At 36.8% G+C, this 17,667-nt stretch overlaps 1 protein-coding gene across 1 annotated transcript in view; it reads right to left on the bottom strand.

Annotated features, from left to right (window-relative positions):
- The window catches only part of UNC13C (unc-13 homolog C), a 655,255-nt gene that overhangs the window by 125,805 nt on the left and 511,783 nt on the right, over positions 1-17,667 (bottom strand). Inside the window, exons 19-21 of the mRNA XM_052646337.1 lie at positions 10,345-10,471; positions 1,091-1,187; positions 163-306 (exon numbers count right to left, since the gene is read on the bottom strand). Coding sequence (XP_052502297.1) covers positions 163-306; positions 1,091-1,187; positions 10,345-10,471 — 368 coding nt within the window. The remainder of the gene's footprint in view (positions 1-162; positions 307-1,090; positions 1,188-10,344; positions 10,472-17,667) is intronic.

Here is a 17,667-nt window from a genome sequence, read left to right on the forward strand (position 1 = left end):
AACCCACTCCAGTACTCTTGCCTGGAGACTTTCATGGACAGAGGAGCCTGGTGGGCTACAGTCCATGGGGTCGCAAAGAGTTGGACATGACCCGAGTGACTAACACACACACACACACACATATTGTCCCAGCAAAGAAAGGATTCAGTCCATTTAACCTACCTTTGCAAATCTTCTCATTAAGTGAGATAATGCTTCAGGATTGGGGCATTCCAGTTTCTTAATAATCTCAAAGCTCTGATTAAGCTGAGCAAAAACATCAACCACGGAGCAAGAGAAGAGCGCATGATCAGATGTCTGTTGGAACTGAGGAAAGAGAAAATGAAACCATTCCCGAAGCATATTAGATGGACTGCAGAAAGAATTTTCATTATTTCTCAAAACAACTCAATCTCCTATATCATGTGCCTTCATTTCCCAGTAAGAAAATGCTTGTTCATTTTAAAATCATTCATCTCCTTTTCTGAAAAGTGTAGTAAAACTAGTATCATGAGGCAGGTTTACTATTAATTGAATTGGGGGAGTGTTTCTTTTTTTTTTTTTTTCAGTTTCTCATTCCCCACAGGCATTAGGATGGTTTAGCAAGCTGATTGTGGCTCGAGACATTTGATTTACTCTAGAGGGATTGGGAGGGTGTCTGTCTCTAATCTTGGAATCCTGGAAAGGTTCCAGAGCAATGGGGAAGCTTTGTATAAGCCTACTGAACTTGTTGGAGAAGGAAATGGCAACCCACTCCAGTATTCTTGCCTGGAGAATCCCATGGACGGAGGAGCTTGGTGGGCTACAGTCCATCGGTCGCAAAGAGTCAGACACGACTGAGCGACTTCACTTTCACTTTCACTGAACTTGTAGATTCAGGCCAATTCAAGGAGTAAAGGATATTGGGGCAAAAGGGTGATTGATTTTTTTTTAAGCAATTCCCTCGGTGTCTTATCAGACTTTAAAATTGTGTTCTAATTATATTTTGGTAATTAGAGGATTAAAATAAACCTTAATTAATAGCAATAAACCTAACAATTCCCATTAGCTTAAAAGTGAGCAGCGTGAATAAATCTCAACAATAAGCAATATGAAAGTTATTTAAACTCACTCCATCTTTTTTGTCTCTTCCCAGGGCTCCATGTAGGAACTCCATTGACACATCTTCATTTTCATCTAGCCACTGCATGACAAAAGGTTCAAACCACCTGAAAAAAGTTAATATTATGACATACTATAAAAGATGTCATTCACACATAATGAACAGTAAATGCAGTATTGCTCTTTTCTTATCTGAGGGTAATTCAGGACCGAAAACCTCTTTTCATTCTCTTTTCCTAGTTCTGCTACCTTGAAGACCTTTATCTTCACTTAAATGTATCCCCTTCTTGGAATTTCCTGGCAGTGCAGTGGTTAGGACTCTGAGCTACCACTGCTGGGGGCATGGGTTCAATCCCTGTTTGGGGATCTAAGATCCTACATGCTGTGCAGGGTGGCCAATATCTATCTATCTAACTTTCCCTTTTACCTTCAGTCCCTTCCTTTCTCTTGACCCTTCTCATGCTGTTTCATGATTAGTTCCCAATTCCCACTCTATGATTCTCTTTACAATTCAAAATCCTGTAAAATGTAGATCTTGTATGCTGTCTGCCCCATTGCGTCATTCTCTTATTTCTCAGGGCTTTGCCATCTGGCTTTCATCTACCATAACTCCTCTCCTGTAACTGATCCTGCAGGCTCACCTTTAAATTTTAATGATCTGCAGTCAACCTGCAATTGGGTTTTGTGAATGGTCTAAGTTTCAAAGTTCTTTTTTCCATATGGATGTACAGTTGTCTAGCATCACATATTTAGAAGGTCATCCTTACCCCCACTGCTTTGAGTTGGCATCTTTGATGCAAATCAATTAACAGCAATGAGTGGATTTGTCTTCAGACTATTTCATTCATCTATTTGTTACACACAACACTATACAATTAATAACTAGCTTTTGAATATGTCTTGACAACTGATAGTGCAGTTCTCCAACATTTTTACTTCCTCTTCAAGGTTGCTGTGGCTAGTCTTGGCCCTTTGTATTTCTATGTACTACATTTTTTTGAACAAACTTGTCAATCTGCACAAAAAGAGCTGCTGTGCTCCTTATGGGATTGTATTGAATCAATGAAGGGAGAACTATCATCTTTATAATAATGCGTCTTGTAAGGAACATTGTATATTTTTATTGAGTACATCTTAGTATCTCTCAGTAATATTTTATAGTTTCCTGAATAGAAGCCATGCACATCTTTCATCACAAGTCTTTATCATGGTTTTAATATCATTTAAATGGTATTGTGTATATGTAATTTTCTGATTGTGGCTACCATACAGAAATTCAGTGAAGTTACTACATTCACATTTTAGATTCTATTAGTTTTCCCATAGTTTTTTTTAAATTTTCTAGATGTATAATTATGTCATAATAACATATTGACAGCATCATTATATGCTTTTACAATCATTAGACTTTTCTCTTGTCTTACTGCACCTGCCTGGGACTTCTAGCACAATGTTAAATAAAAGTGATTTTATCAGTTATCAGTTTTGTTCTTTTTTAAAAAATTCATTTTGTAGAAGTATAGTTGATTTACAATGTTGTATTAATTTCTATTGTAAAGTGATTCAGGTATATATGTGTGTGTGTGTGCGTGTGTGTGTGTTCAGTTGTGTCTGACTCTTTGCAACTCCATGGACTGTGGCCTGTCAGGCTCCTCTGTCCATGGAAGTTTCCAGACAAGAATACTGGAGTGGGTAGCCATTTCCTCCTCCAGGGGATCTTCCCAACCCAGGGATTGAACCCACATCTCTTGTGTCTCCTGCACTGGCAGGCGGATTCTTTACCACTGGGAAGTCCTACACACACACACACACACACATATATATATATATGTGTATATATATATATCAGTTCAGTTTAGTCACTCAGTCGTGTCCAGCTCTTTGTGACCCCATGAATCGCAGCACGCCAGGCCTCCCCGTCCATCACCAACTCCTGGAGTTCACTCAGATTCACATCCATCGAGTCAGTGAGGCCATCCAGCCATCTCATCCTCGGTGGTCCCCTTCTCCTCCTGCCCCCAATCCCTCCCAGCATCAGAGTCTTTTGCAATGAGTCAACTCTTTGCATGAGGTGGCCAAAGTACTTATATATATAAAATTGGTTATTCTTGTTCTCATGGGGAAGTTTTCAAAATTTTATCTATGTTTGTATAGTTTATTTAAATGGGGGAGGGGGTTTCTTTTATTAGATTAAGAGAGTTTCCTTGATTTTTAATTAATGTTCTATTTTATCTAATTATTGCTATAAGTTTAGTGTAATGATTGTAGGAATTTTCTCCTTCATAATTTAAATACGGTGAATTGTGTTCATTGCTTTTAAAATGTTTAGTCTCATATCCCAGGAATAAATTCCCCTTTGTCATGTTTATATTAGCCTTTTTATATTAGCTAATATTTCATTTATTTTTTTAACTATGTTCAGAGAGAAATTGGCCTGTAATTATTCTTATTTGCTGTGTTCTCAATAAGTTTTAGTAGTTGGGATATGCTGACCTTAAAAATGGTTTGAGAAGTATTCCTACCTTCTCTGGAACAGTTTGTGTTACATTGGTGATATTCTTTCTTAAACATTTGGAAGAATTCCATTTGGAGCCATCTGGGCATGGAGTTTTAATTATGACATGAGCTTTAATTAAGGATTCAGATTTTAAAATACTTACAGACCCATTCAGATTTTATGTTTTTTGTTATGCTAGCTTGGTTTGAGTTTTAAAGGAATTTATACATTTTGTCTAACTTTTAAATGGCCTACCATAAATGCTCTCTTAATAATTTTTTATCTTTGTAGGATCTTTTGTGATATCTTTTCCTGATAATGGTAATTGGTGACATTTTTTTTTCTTTGCACTGCCCTTGCTAAGGTTTCTTGGATTTTTATCATCTTCTCAAAAACACACTTGGCTTTTTAATTCCAGATGGCACAGTGGTAAAGAATCTGCCTGCCAAAGCAGAAGACAGGAGAGATGCAGGTTTGATCCCTGGGTTAGGAAGATCCCTTGGAGTAAGAAATGGCAACCCACTCAAGTATTCTTGCCTGGAAAATTCAATGGACAGAGCAATCTGACAGGCTTCATTCAGCCCATGGGGTTGCAAAGACTTGGACAGGACTGAGCACATAAAACTTTCTACTTTATTTTTATCCCAGGTCATGTTGATATTTTCTTTTTCTATTTTCTTTTGATTTTAAATATTTCTTCTGATGACTTACATCACTGATTTTATAGTTTTTCCTTTCTTTGTATACAATCAGAGCCATAAATTTCCCTCTATTTCCTGTTTTAGCTGTAATCCACAAGTTTTGACATGCTATATTTTATCATTAGTTAAAAATACTGTGTAATTTACACTGTGGTTTATTTTTTGACATATGAATGATCTAGAGTATCTGCTTAATTTCCTATCTGTGATCCAAGAACATACATTATTATATTTTCTAAGCTTTTAAAATTCATTATATTTGCTTTGGGGTCTAGCAGATAGTCTGTTTTGGTAAGTGCACCATATGTGTCTGTTAAAAATGTGCATTTTCTCACTGCTGGTTAATTATAAATTATAGATAGGTATTCTCTGTGTGTGTGTAAATGATATCTATGAAAATTTGTGGAAACTCTGGGTGAGCAGATAGATATATCTGGGTAGATAAGTGTTTTATTCATGCTTTTGAAATGTCTTTATTGACATTTTTGTCTGATTCTTCAGTTTCTGAAAGAATTGTAATCTTCAAATAGGATTGTAGATTTTATTTTTCATTTTATTTCTGACAATTTTTGCTTTATATATTTTGCTGACATGTCATTTAATACATACAAATTGAGAAATGATATATTTTTAAACTTTATTTTTGAAAAATTTTAACTGAAGTACAGTTGATTTACAATGTTGTATTAGTTCCTGGTGTACAAGAAAGTGAGTTAGTTGTATATATTACATTATATATTCTTTTTGATGTTCTTTTCCACTTTGGTTTGCTTGGGGTACTGATTATAGTTCCTGTGCTAAACAGTAGGGCCTTGTTTATCTATTTTATATATAGTAGTTTGTATCTGTTAATCCCCAGTCTCCTAATTTATTCTACCCCACCTTACCCCTTTGGTAACCATAAGATTGCTTTCTGTGTCTATGAGTGGGTATTTGTTTTGTAAATCAGTTCATTTGTATCATATTTCTTATTTCATAAATATGATATCATATGGTATTTTTCTCTGACTTAGTATGATAACCTCTAGGTCCATTCATGTTGCTACAAATGGCAATATTCCATTCTTTTTATGGATAAGTAATATTCCACTGGATATTTGATCCACATTTTCTTTATCCATTTTCTTTATCAATGGATATTTAGGTTGCTTCCATGACTTGCCTATTGTAAATATTGTTGCTATAAATTTGAAGGTGCATGTATCTTTTCAAGTTAATTTTTTCCAGATATATGCCTAGGACTGAGATTGCTTTAGCTTTTTAGGGAACCCCCATACTGTTTTCCATAGTGGCTGAACCAATGTACATTCCCACCAACTGTAGGAGGGATCCCTTTTCTCAACACCTTCTCAGCATTTGTTATTTGTAGACTTTTTGATGTTGGCCATTCTGACATGTGTGAGGTGATATCTCAATAGTTTTGATTTGCATTCCTCTAGTTAGTTTTGTTGAGCATCTTTCCATGTGCCTATTGACCATCTGTATGTCTCTGGGGAACTCTCTTGGTCTTCTGCCCAATTTTTTTAAGCTTGAACAAATAGAAAAATGATATTTACTTATTTGTTCTGCACATTTTTTGATTGGATTGTTCTTGCTGTTGTTGAGTCATGTGAACTGTTTTTGTATTTTTGAATTTAATCCCTTGTTCGTCATGGTGTTTGCAAATATTCTCTCCCATTCCATAGGCTGTCTTTTCATTTTGTTTGTGGCTTCTTTTGCTGTGCAAAAGCTTGTTTGATTTGGTACCATTTGTTTATTTTTATTTTCAATTCTATTGCCTTAGGAGACTAACCTAATAAAAAACACTGATAGGATTTATGTCAGAGAATGTTTGCCTGTGTTCTCTTACAGAAGTTTTATGGTGTCATATTTGAACATACTGTGAGGGTATGTTCTAACTTCATTGATACACATGTAGCTGTCCAGCTTTCTCAACATCACTTGCTAAAGAGACTGTATATTTTGTATATTTTTGCCACCTTTGTTGAAGATTAATTGATTATAGGTTGTGTGGGTTTATTTCTGGGCTCTCTATTCTGCTCCATTAATCCATATATCTGTTTTTGTGCCAGTAACATGCTGTTTTGATTGCTGTTACTTTGTAGTATTGTCTGTAGTCTGGGAGGGTTATTCCTCCAGTTTTGTTCTTTTTCCTCAGAATTGTTTTGGCAATTCGGGGTCTTTCATAGTGAGATATAAATTTTAGGATTGTTTGCTCTAGTTCTGTGAAAAATGTCATGGGTAATTTGATGGGGATCACATTAAATCTGTAGATTGCTTTGGATACTACAGCCATTTAACAATATTAATTCTTCCAATCCAAGAACATGCAATATCTTTCCACTGGCAATGAAACATCTTTTTTGTTGAATTGTTCCCTAATTATCATGAAAAATTTCTCTCAAAGTGTTTATCTTAAAATCTTTCTTTTTAATATTAATATAGCTGCATAATTTTGCTTTCAATTATTTTTTCATCCTTTAACGTTTCTAGACTCTCATGTTTTAGGTGAATAAATTATAAGAAAGATATTTTGGGTTTTACTATTTTATCTAATAGAACAATACTTGTTGGCTAGAATATTAATCTACTTGCACTTATAGTTTACACTTAATTTTCTGATACATTATATTTTAAATCTATCATCTTTCATCCCCACCCCAGTTTCCTACTTGCTCTTCATTCCTTTCTTTCTTATTTTTTGCCTTTTAAGTAGTTTTGTTTTACTCTCTTCCTTCCCCATGATCTTATTTGATGCCAAGTATTATGACACACACACCCAAGACATAGTAAAAGCTTTTTAAAATGAGTATTTACACCTTCTAAACAATTTGAGAACCTTATATTAACTCAGTCTATCACTCTTCTATATTTTCATGCTATTTTTGTCCTCTATTTTAATTCTATGCATATTTTATTCTACAGATTTTTAAAATTTTATATTGCTAATGTGCTTTAAATGTACTAATTGGTTCATCTTCCCTAATACTTTTAATTCTTTATTAACTGTAATTCTTACCTTGAGTCATTTTCCTCTGTCTTGAAGGCTTAGAGTATATTTTTGATGAGAGTCTCCTGGAAATGAGTTTTCTTAGGTTTTCAGCTGGGCCTCCCTTGTAGCTCAGTCGGTAAAGATTCTGGCTACAGTACAGAAGACCTGGGTTCTATTCCTGGGTTGGGAAGATCCTGTTATCTTGTATAAATGCTTTCATTTTCCTTTATTTTTGGAGTATATATTTGACGCCTGTAGAATTCTAACTGCTCTCTTTCAGCACTTGAACATATCATTGCATTGCATTCAGGTTTCCGTCACTTCTGTTGAATAATCAGTCAATTGTATTACTGCTGCTCTTTTGAAGGCAGTGTCTTCCCTTCCTCGACCCCAGTACACTTAAGTTTTACTTCTTTTTGATTTTAAGCAGTTTTCTATGATGTTCCTGCAGGTGGTTTTCCTTGCATTTATCCTTCTTAGGATTTATAGAAATTCTTGAACTTTAGTTTCAAACTTTTCATCAGTTTTGCAAAATCCACACCTAGTATCTTTTCACACACTGCTCAAATACTATTTATTCTTTCTCTCTTCTTTCTTTGGGACCCAATTCATTGTGCACCAGACCTTTTTATAATTTGCCCCATATATCCCTGTTTGTTTTTTTTTCTATATTTGTATTTTTTGTTTCTATGGCTCAGTTATTTTAGGCCCTCTGCTATGTATATTCTGCCATTAGATCCATCTATTACATTCCTAACTTTTTCTTTTTCAGTTCTATGATGTCCAATTTATTCTTCTTATAGGTTCTTTTTTACTGTTGAAGTCCTCCCACAATTTGAAGGACATATCATACTCTGTCTGATAAGGCTAATATCTCTTTTTCTCTTGGATTCTAGTCATTTGGTCCTATTGTCTGGCAATCTTTAACCTTTTAAACATTGTACATTGTCTATGAAATATTGTGGAACCTTTGATTTATCATTTCCTTCAGTGTGGATCTAAGTTTCTGCTTGTAGATAGAATGTAGGAAGATCACCAAGATCCAGGAAAGGCTAGGTTTTAGGCTGGTCTATTTCCAGTTTGCCCTTATTTTTAGAACAGAGTCCTTCAGGGATCTCACCTGAAAAACTGGGATGTTTATAGTGCTTCTTCTTTCTTAGAAAGCCTTACCTTCTAATTTTTGTCTCCCCAACATTGTGAGAATGTTGAAGTCTCTACATAGTTTTTTAATCTCTTAGTGCTTGCATTCTACTCGATTTCTGCCTCACTCTCCACACAAGGGCAGATTAAGAATCAGAGAACACCTCAAAATGAAACTGCATACAACATGTTGTACTTACTTCTCTGTGGTCCCCTTTGTTCTGAGATCTTGGTCCCATAAGACCAAGCAGCCTTTATAGCCCTGAACACCAATGTTTGTTTCTCTAGCCCATGGAGATCACTGTAAACTCTGGGTTACTGTTCTCTGTTTGACCACCATGACTGGTATGGCAAATTGGTAAATTCATGTAGCTGGAGAGGACTGGGGAGAAACTGCAACAGACACAGGGTTCACCTCAATGCATTTCTTTTCTCAGGGACCTTAGTAACTCAATCCTTAATTTGCCTTAGTGCCTCCATCCTTAGTGACGTGCCTTGATTGCTCTCTGAGGCTGTTTAATTTATTCAGCTTTTATAGTTGGTCTTCAGTGAGCATGTTAGTCTGATTATAGTTAGTTCAGACAGAGCCAGAAGCAGAAGTCTCTGGCAAATGGCTCTCCTTTTTATTTCCCTATTCCCAGTCAATGATGTCACCAGCACTTAGAGACACTTGTACTGCATCTTTACCTCTTTCCTCTATCCTCAAGTGTATTTAGCTGACAAATTCTGTAAATTCTATCTTTGAAATTTATCTCCCCCACATCTTTCTCCTTTACACGTTTACTACAGTCACACTATTATGTGTAAACTTCTTACTTCTCTTGGTATCTCATTCTAGCTCATAAACTTCTGTGAGAAAATTTATATAAGTGGGTGTTCTAATCTTATCGTTACATTACTCACTACCTTCTAAATCTCTTCTCTACCCCTTCCATTCTTTGCCTCTTCCAACCTCCACAATGCCTAATGAAAGTAGCAAAAGCTTCACTGTATTTATATAATCTAGTCAAAAGCACTTTTCCTACATTACTTTCTACTAATTTTGTAAAACTATTGTGTTCTTCACTGAAATTAAACTATTTCCCATGGGCCACAGCCCATGTGTTCCTTCTTCCATAATTACCCTCAGAACTTTTATTTCCTTTTCTTGTTATAAACTGACCAACCTTTCAAAGTCTATATTAAATGTTACCTTATTCATAAATACTATGTAGAGTCCCTGTAATAGATCACTTTTGTGAGACTGCACTGCATTTTGCTTATACTACTTGAATTAGTACTTATTTCAATTTGCCTTGTTTTATCATGATTTTTGTTCTTGTCCATGTCTCCTTGAGTATAAGCTCCTTTCAAGGTGAGGTCTTTATTTTTTTCTCCATTTCCTACAACACTTGGCATAGTGCTTAGTATATGGCAGACCCCTTTCAACAGAATAAAATGGAATTCTGACAAATATCAAATGCACAGTATTATAAATCTGACTGTGTGATTACAATTGTATTTGATAGAAATATGCTTATGACAATGTTATCTGTTTAATAGTGACTTCTATTTTAGAAATATAAATTTCTAAGACATGGTTAGGTTTGAAATAAAGAGAAATATGGATTATATAGATCAATATACAAGCCCCCTTCATTTTCCTAACAAAATCCAAGTTCAAGCACTTTTATAAGAAATCATTTCATCGTGTGAGCTGTTATACATTATGTATTTCTTTCTCTTTGACTTGAATATACAAGTAAGACATACTTACAATTCAATTAAATATGCTTCCTAAAGATATGCAAATCATTTAACACTAATTTCATAACAGAAATGTCTGCATTCAAATGAAGATTATGAGAAGAGATTTTAGGGCCGCATAATTCAGGTGTAATTTTACAGGACTATGAATTAAGAATAAACTTGGGGGTGAAAAAATCACTACTTACAAGGAGTATTCAGGAATGGCATCCTTGAAGGCAGGAAGTTCCCGCACATATTCATTATAAAACCATTTCACTTTGAAATGCAAATTCATATAATCAGTGCTCTTGCATAACCTCTGCTTTTCATGTTCTGTAATAGATAAAATCAAACATTTAATAACGTGTGGTTTGCCAACAATGCTGTGTTCCAGTCTACTTTTATTATTCCTATTTCAGAAAGGAAGAAAATATTATATCTGAGGTTAAGGCAAAGTGAAATGCTAAAGACAAACCTGAAATTTTACAAAATGCAAAAATCATCTGTTTGGTTCTGTGTAGAAATGTGAATGTTCTAATGTGCTTTCCTGGAAAAGGTGAGCATTGTGCTGAGTTAAAGAGTGATAACATACCAACATTTTTCTATTTATCTGCAAGCTTTCATATTTTGACTACTTTTAGCTTGATACTAAAGTGCCAGAAAGAATTAAAACTTGTAAGTATGAATAAAACATGAGCCAAAGTAGGAGGCATAATTCCTAATTAATACTGGAGATGTGAATGAGTAGATCACATTTCTGGCCTGGATATTTAATACTTAAAAAATTAAGGAGAAGAAATATATCTAACTTCTAAGATAGCTGATTTTTTTTTCACCTTTTAAGTTAAGCTAAAATTATTTTGTACTCTGTGACTCTTCTGACATTTCTGCAGGATTTTCTTTTCTTTTTAAAATTCTTATTGGAGTATAGTTGATTTACAATGTTGCGTCGGTTTCAGGTATACAGCAGAGTGCATCAGTTATCATATACATATATCAACACTTTTAAAAGATTATTTTCCCATATAGCAATATATTCTAAATGTAACTTTTAAAAATCTCTTGCTCAAAACTGTAGTTTAAAACAGTACTTCAATCTGGACATACAGTACTGGGAAATAGAGACAAAAGTAGTGTTACTGGACATGTTTATCTTTATTCAATATGAATTTTGGCCAGTTCTGTCTTTAAGTATAGACACAACCAAACCCAAAATATCTCTAACTATATGGAGGTTGAAAGTGTCCTCTGAGAATTTCTAATTGAGGTTCTGTGAATCTCCTTCAAGCTAAGGGCTTTGATTTATAATAGGAACATGCTTTAATTAATATTCCAGGCTAAAAGCACTTGTGGAAGAAATTAGATTCTTATAAAGTAACTGAGGGCATCCCTGCTTTTCAAAACCTTACTCTAGAGGGACTTAAATCCCAATAATAAATGCAAGGGGTAACACCACCCTAAACTGAACATTCTCAAATTATTTAAACAATAATTCAAGACAATTTGCAGAACCAAGAAAAATGCAGAGAGGGAGAACACATACATTTATACACAGAAATAAGAGTAATATATTAGTACCTATAGATCAAAGTCCTAGGCAAAATTATGAATTAGGTGATGTTTTGCTGTTTCCTCCAAATTTATTTCCCCCTTTCCCCCTTCATTGCTGGTTCTCTCCTTATCCTTCTCCCTTTGGATGTCTAGTATCCCTCCATACCATAAGAGGAAACGTATTTGATAAATTTATAGGTCGGAATTTAATGCACTACTACCCTGAAGCCCAGATAAGGGAAGACTCTTGCCCTAACAGCCTACACATAAAGAGGATTCTACTAATCCCAAATGTAAACTCAAAAATTAAATAGCTTGTAGCCTCCTCTATCACTGGTGATCCCACACTTGGCACTAGCACAGAACAAGCCATAACTCTAAACATCTGTCTTTGTGACTAATACCACTTGCTCTTATGATTAATACTCTCTAAAGCCCATAGGAACACTGGAATATCTTTTGTTCTCTGTTATAGAAACTATAGGTGATGGTGTCCAAATGCTACCAAGGTTTGCAGATTGCCATTGTCGACAAGAGAAATAGTTACAGATTTGGAATGTGGGAAGGAATTTAAGCTATGGAAGCATTTGTGTAAGAGAAAGGATAAACTAATCAACCCACCAGGTTCTTTCTCTGGGTGGCATATATGCAGTAGATTATTGCATATGAAAGTATCATTAAGCACCCATTTTCTTTGGGTCCAATTCATGCATTTGAAGATGCTCATGAATCAGTGCAATATGCAAAGCAAATCTACTACTAGCTAGGGGGATATTTTGAATGATCAATGATTCATATTACTTGCAAAGTTTGTATATATGTAGTTTTCCGTATACATATAGGAAGCCTGATATTGGTTTTCTGCCAACTAGATGGTTTTGAATTCTAGAATTGTCAATATTTTTATGTCTGAAATTTAGATTTATGAGATTTAACTCATTAAATTTTAGCTTTATTCAAGTGACTTATGTAAAAATTTATATGAACTAATAACTTGCATTTGTCCTCATTTTAATACATATGTTTGTATATTTTAGAAGGAAATACTTTTCTGAAAACTATATTTGAATTACATCCCCCAAAACAGGAAAACAATTTAAATTTTTAATTTTTATAGTTTATTTTAAATTACATTTTTAATAACATACATATTCAAATTATGTTCATTTTGAATGCATATTCAAAAAAGTTCATAACTTTATTTTTTAATCCTTTAAATATTAAGAACATATGTAGATGAGAGAGTTCCCGATATGACAAAGGAGGAACATCCTGAGCTGAACTCTCATCAGCACAACAAAATCACAACTACTTACAGAATAATTATTTATGAAAAACACCCAAATCTATCATAAATGACCTTTTACAATTGAAGATATAAAGAAGGAACACAACCAGGAGGTAGGAGGGCAGAATCATGGTCCAGTCAAGCCTCATGCCCCTGAGTGGACAATGCACAAACAATCATTACAATTGCAGAGGTTCTCCCTGAGGAATGAGGGATCTGAGCCCCACATCAGGCTCCCCAGCCCAGGGATCCTGTGCCAGGATGAGCCCCTGAACATTGGGCTTTGAAGACCAGTGGGGCTAACTTTCGGAAGACCCAGAGGGTTATGAGAAATAGACTCCTCTCTTAAAGGGCACACACAAAATTTTACAGACTCAGGAAAGAAACTGAGATTTTAAAGGAGCCTGGGTAAGACCTACCAGCTGATCTTAGAGGGTCTCCAGTAGAAGCAGGGGGGCAATTGGAGCTCACCCTGGGGACAGAGACACTGGCTAAAGTCACTTTGGGGACCACCTTGTACCATTGGACATTAGTGCTAGCAACCAATATTGTTGAACCCTCCCTTTAGCTTGCTAGCCTGGGGAACCCAGCCCCACCCCACCCACTAGCCTAAGGGCACCAGTGCTGGGACTAACCAGTGCCAACTACAGCCCCACCCATCATCAGACAGGCTTCCTTAAGAGTCCCTGAGCCCAGAGCCACCCCTGGACATTGCCCTGCCCCCACATACCAGCATGCTGGGGCCCCCAGGGTCCTGCAGCTAGAGACCCCGAGACTCAGCTTCACCTACCAGTGGGCAGGCACCAGCCCCAGAATCCCGGGTGCCCTGCCTCCCCCCACCCCTTCGTCAGCAAGCCTGCTCTAACCTTAGGATCAGAGCCTCACTCCATCTACCAGTGAGCAGACACCAGCCCAAGGTTAACTTGAGTCCTGCAGCCCACCATGGCAGGGTCAAACCCCGCCACCAGCAGTCCAGCACCAGCCCAGGACCAGTTGGCCCCTCACCCCAGCAGCAGGTAAACACCAGTTCTGAGAAATCTTGGGCTCTTCAGCCATTCTCCCCACCAGCCCCACTCACTAGAGAGCTCAGACAAGCTTCAGGACACTCTGGACCCCACAGCCAGCTGTATCAGGAACAGGCCACAACCATCAACAGTCTGACACCAATTCTGGACTGCTGAACCTTGCAACTAGACTGCTCTGCCTACCAGTCAGTCAGCACTAGCCCCAAGACCTGGTTTCACCTATGTGTGAGGTGGACAACCCAGGATATCCTGGACCCCAACTCCACCTACCAGTGAGACAGCTCTAGTACCAGGGACCCTATGAATTCTGAAAAACAGCCACCCCATGACCCAGCCCAACAATCAGCAGCTGGCAGCCTCAGTGCAAGGCTGGGCCTGGCAAACAGCTGGACCTGGAGCCAGTCATGCATGCCAGCCTGCCCCAGTAGTCTACCCTCCCCAACAGAAGGATCCACACACACAGCCCACACAGGGTACCCTAGAGCAGGCAGCTCTGGTGACCAAAGGGGAGTGGGCTGATGGACGGGATGTCTCCTACAAAAGGCCATTTCTCCAAAGTCAGGAAACATAACCTCCTAGATACAGAGAAACAAAAACAGCAAATCAACAAAATGAGGTGCCAGAGAAACATGGGTTAAAACAAAGGAACATGATAAAACCCCAGAAAGAGAACTAAGTGGAGATAGGCAATCTACCTGCAAAAGAGTTCAAGTAATAATTGTAAAGATGATCAAAGAACTCAGGAGAAGAATGGAAAAACAGAGTGAGAAGTTAAAACTGTTTAACAGAGATGAAGAATACACAAACTAAATGAAAAATACACTGGAAGGAATCAATAGTAGATTAAATGATACAGAGAAACAGATCAGTGAGCTGGAAGACAGAACAGTGTAAATCACTGAAGCTCAACAGAAAAAAAAAGAATAAAAATAATGAGGGAGGTTTAATAAATCTCTAGAATAAAATCAAATGTACTAACACTCACATAACAGAGGGCCCAGAAGGAGAAGAGAGAGACTGGAGCAGAGAACATGTGTGACGATATCATATAATAGCTGAAAACTTCCCTAACCTGGAAAAGGAAACAGACCTCCGAGGGCAGAAAGCACAGAGAGTCCCGGACAGGATCTACCCAAAGAGGACCACCCCAAGACACACTGTAATTCAAACGGCAAAAATTGAATGTAAGAGAAAATATTAACAGTTGCAAGGGAAAAGAAATTAGGGAACTCTCATAAGGCAATGAACTGATTTTCAGTTGAAACTAGAGTAATAAAAGAGAAAAACCTACAACCAAGGATAATGTGTCACTGAGATTTGATGGAGAAATCAAGTTTTAGAGACAAGCTAAAATAGTTCAGTACCCCCAAACCAGCTTTAGAAGAAACGTTAAAGTCACTTCTATAAGTGAAAAAGAAGGCCACAATGAGAAACATGAAAGATTACAGAAAAGAAAAAGCTCCTTGGTAAAGGCAGTGAGCAAGTGAGTGAAAGTCGCTCAGTCATGTCCGACTCTTTGTGAGTCCCTAGACTATATAGTCCGTGGAATTCTCCAGGCCAGAAAACTAGAGTGGGTAGCCTTTCCTTTCTCCAAGGTATCTTTCCAACCCAGGCCTTGAACCCAGGTCTCCCGCATTGCAGGCGGATTCTTTACCCGCTGAGCCACAAGGGAAGCCCAAGTATACAGAAAAGGTAGTAAATCAACCATTCAAAGCTAGTGCATGCTCAGTTGCTAAGTCGTGTCTGACTGCGACCCTGTGGACTGCAGCCCACCGGGCTCCTCTGTCTATGAGATTTCCCAGGAAAGAACACTGGAGTGGGCTGTCATTCCCTTCTCTGACAAAGCTAGTAAGAAGGTTAAAAGACAAAAGTAGTAAAATCATCTATATCCACAATCATCAGTAAAGGGAAAACTGGATGGCTACATCTAAAAGGATGAAATTATAACATTTCCCACACCATATATAAAAATGAACTCAAAATGAATTAAAGACTAAATGTAAGAGACTGGAAACCACACAACTAGAAGAGAATATAGGTAGAGCATTCTATAAGATAAATCAGTAATAATTTTTATGTATTATTTTCTTAAACCAAAGGAAACAAAAGCAAAAATTTAAAAATGAGTCCTAATGCAATTTCAAAGCTTTTGCACAGCAAAGGATATCTAAGATAGCCTACTGAATGGTGTGACTGATAACGGTAATATCCAAAATACATAAACAGTTCATACAACTTAACATCAAAAAAAAAAAAGCCCAAACAACTCAATTAAGACATGAATAGACATTTTCCCAAAGAAGGCAGAGATAAAACTAGGCACAGGAAAAGATGCTCAACATCATTAATCATAAGATAAACGCAAATCAAATCCACAATGAGATGTCACCTCACACCTGTCAAAATGGCTATATTAAAAAAGACCACAAATAACAAATGTTGTCAAGGATGTGAAAGGGAACCTTAGTATATGGTTTGAGAGAATGTCAATTAGTGCAACTACTCAGGAAATAGAATGGAGTTTCCTCAAAAAAACTAAAATAGAACTACCATATGACCCAGCAATTCCACTTCTGTGTATACATCCAAAGAAAATGAAACTAGAACACTTTCTAACACCATACATAAAAATAAACTCAAAATGGATTAAAGATCTAAATGTAAGACCAGAAACTATAAAACTCCTAGAGGAGAACATAGGCAAAACACACTCTGACATACATCACAGCAGGATCCTCTATGACCCACCTCCCAGAATATTGGAAATAAAAGCAAAAATAAATAAATGGGATCTAATTAAACTTAAAAGCTTCTGCACAACAAAGGAAACTATAAGCAAGGTGAAAAGACAGCCTTCAGAATGGGAGAAAATATTAGCAAATGAAGAAACTGATAAACAACTAATCTCAAAAATATACAAGCAACTCCTACAGCTCAGTTCCAGAAAAATAAATGACCCAATCAAAATATGGGCCAAAGAACTAAACAGACATTTCTCCAAAGAAGACATATAAATGGCTAACAAACACATGAAAAGATGCTCAACATCACTCATTATCAGAGAAATGCAAATCAAAACCACAATGAGGTACCATCTCACACCAGTCAGAATGGCTGCGATCCAAAAGTCTACAAGCAATAAATGCTGGAGAGGGTGTGGAGAAAAGGGAACCCTCTTACACTGTTGGTGGGAATGCAAACTAGTACAGCCACTATGGAGAACAGTGTGGAGATTCCTTAAAAAACTGAAAATAGAACTGCCTTATGACCCAGCAATCCCACTGCTGGGCATACACACCGAGGAAACCAGAATTGAAAGAGACATACGTATCCCAATGTTCATCACAGCACTGTTAATAGACAGGACATGGAAGCAACCTAGATGTCCATCAGCAGATGAATGGATAAGAAAGCTGTGGTACATATACACAATGGAGTATTACTCAGCCATGAAAAACAATACATTTGAATCAATTCTAATGAGGTAGATGAAACCAGAGCCTATTATACAGAGTGAAGCAAGCCAGAAAGAAAAACACCAATACAGTATACTAATGCATATATATGGCATTTAGAAAGATGGTAGTGATAACCCTGTATGAGAGACAACAGAAGAGACACAGATGTATAGAACAGTCTTTTGGACTCTGAGGGAGAGGGCGAGG

Source organism: Budorcas taxicolor, chromosome 10 (genome assembly GCF_023091745.1).
Source record: "Budorcas taxicolor isolate Tak-1 chromosome 10, Takin1.1, whole genome shotgun sequence".
In the NCBI taxonomy this organism is placed as follows: Eukaryota; Metazoa; Chordata; class Mammalia; order Artiodactyla; family Bovidae; genus Budorcas; species Budorcas taxicolor.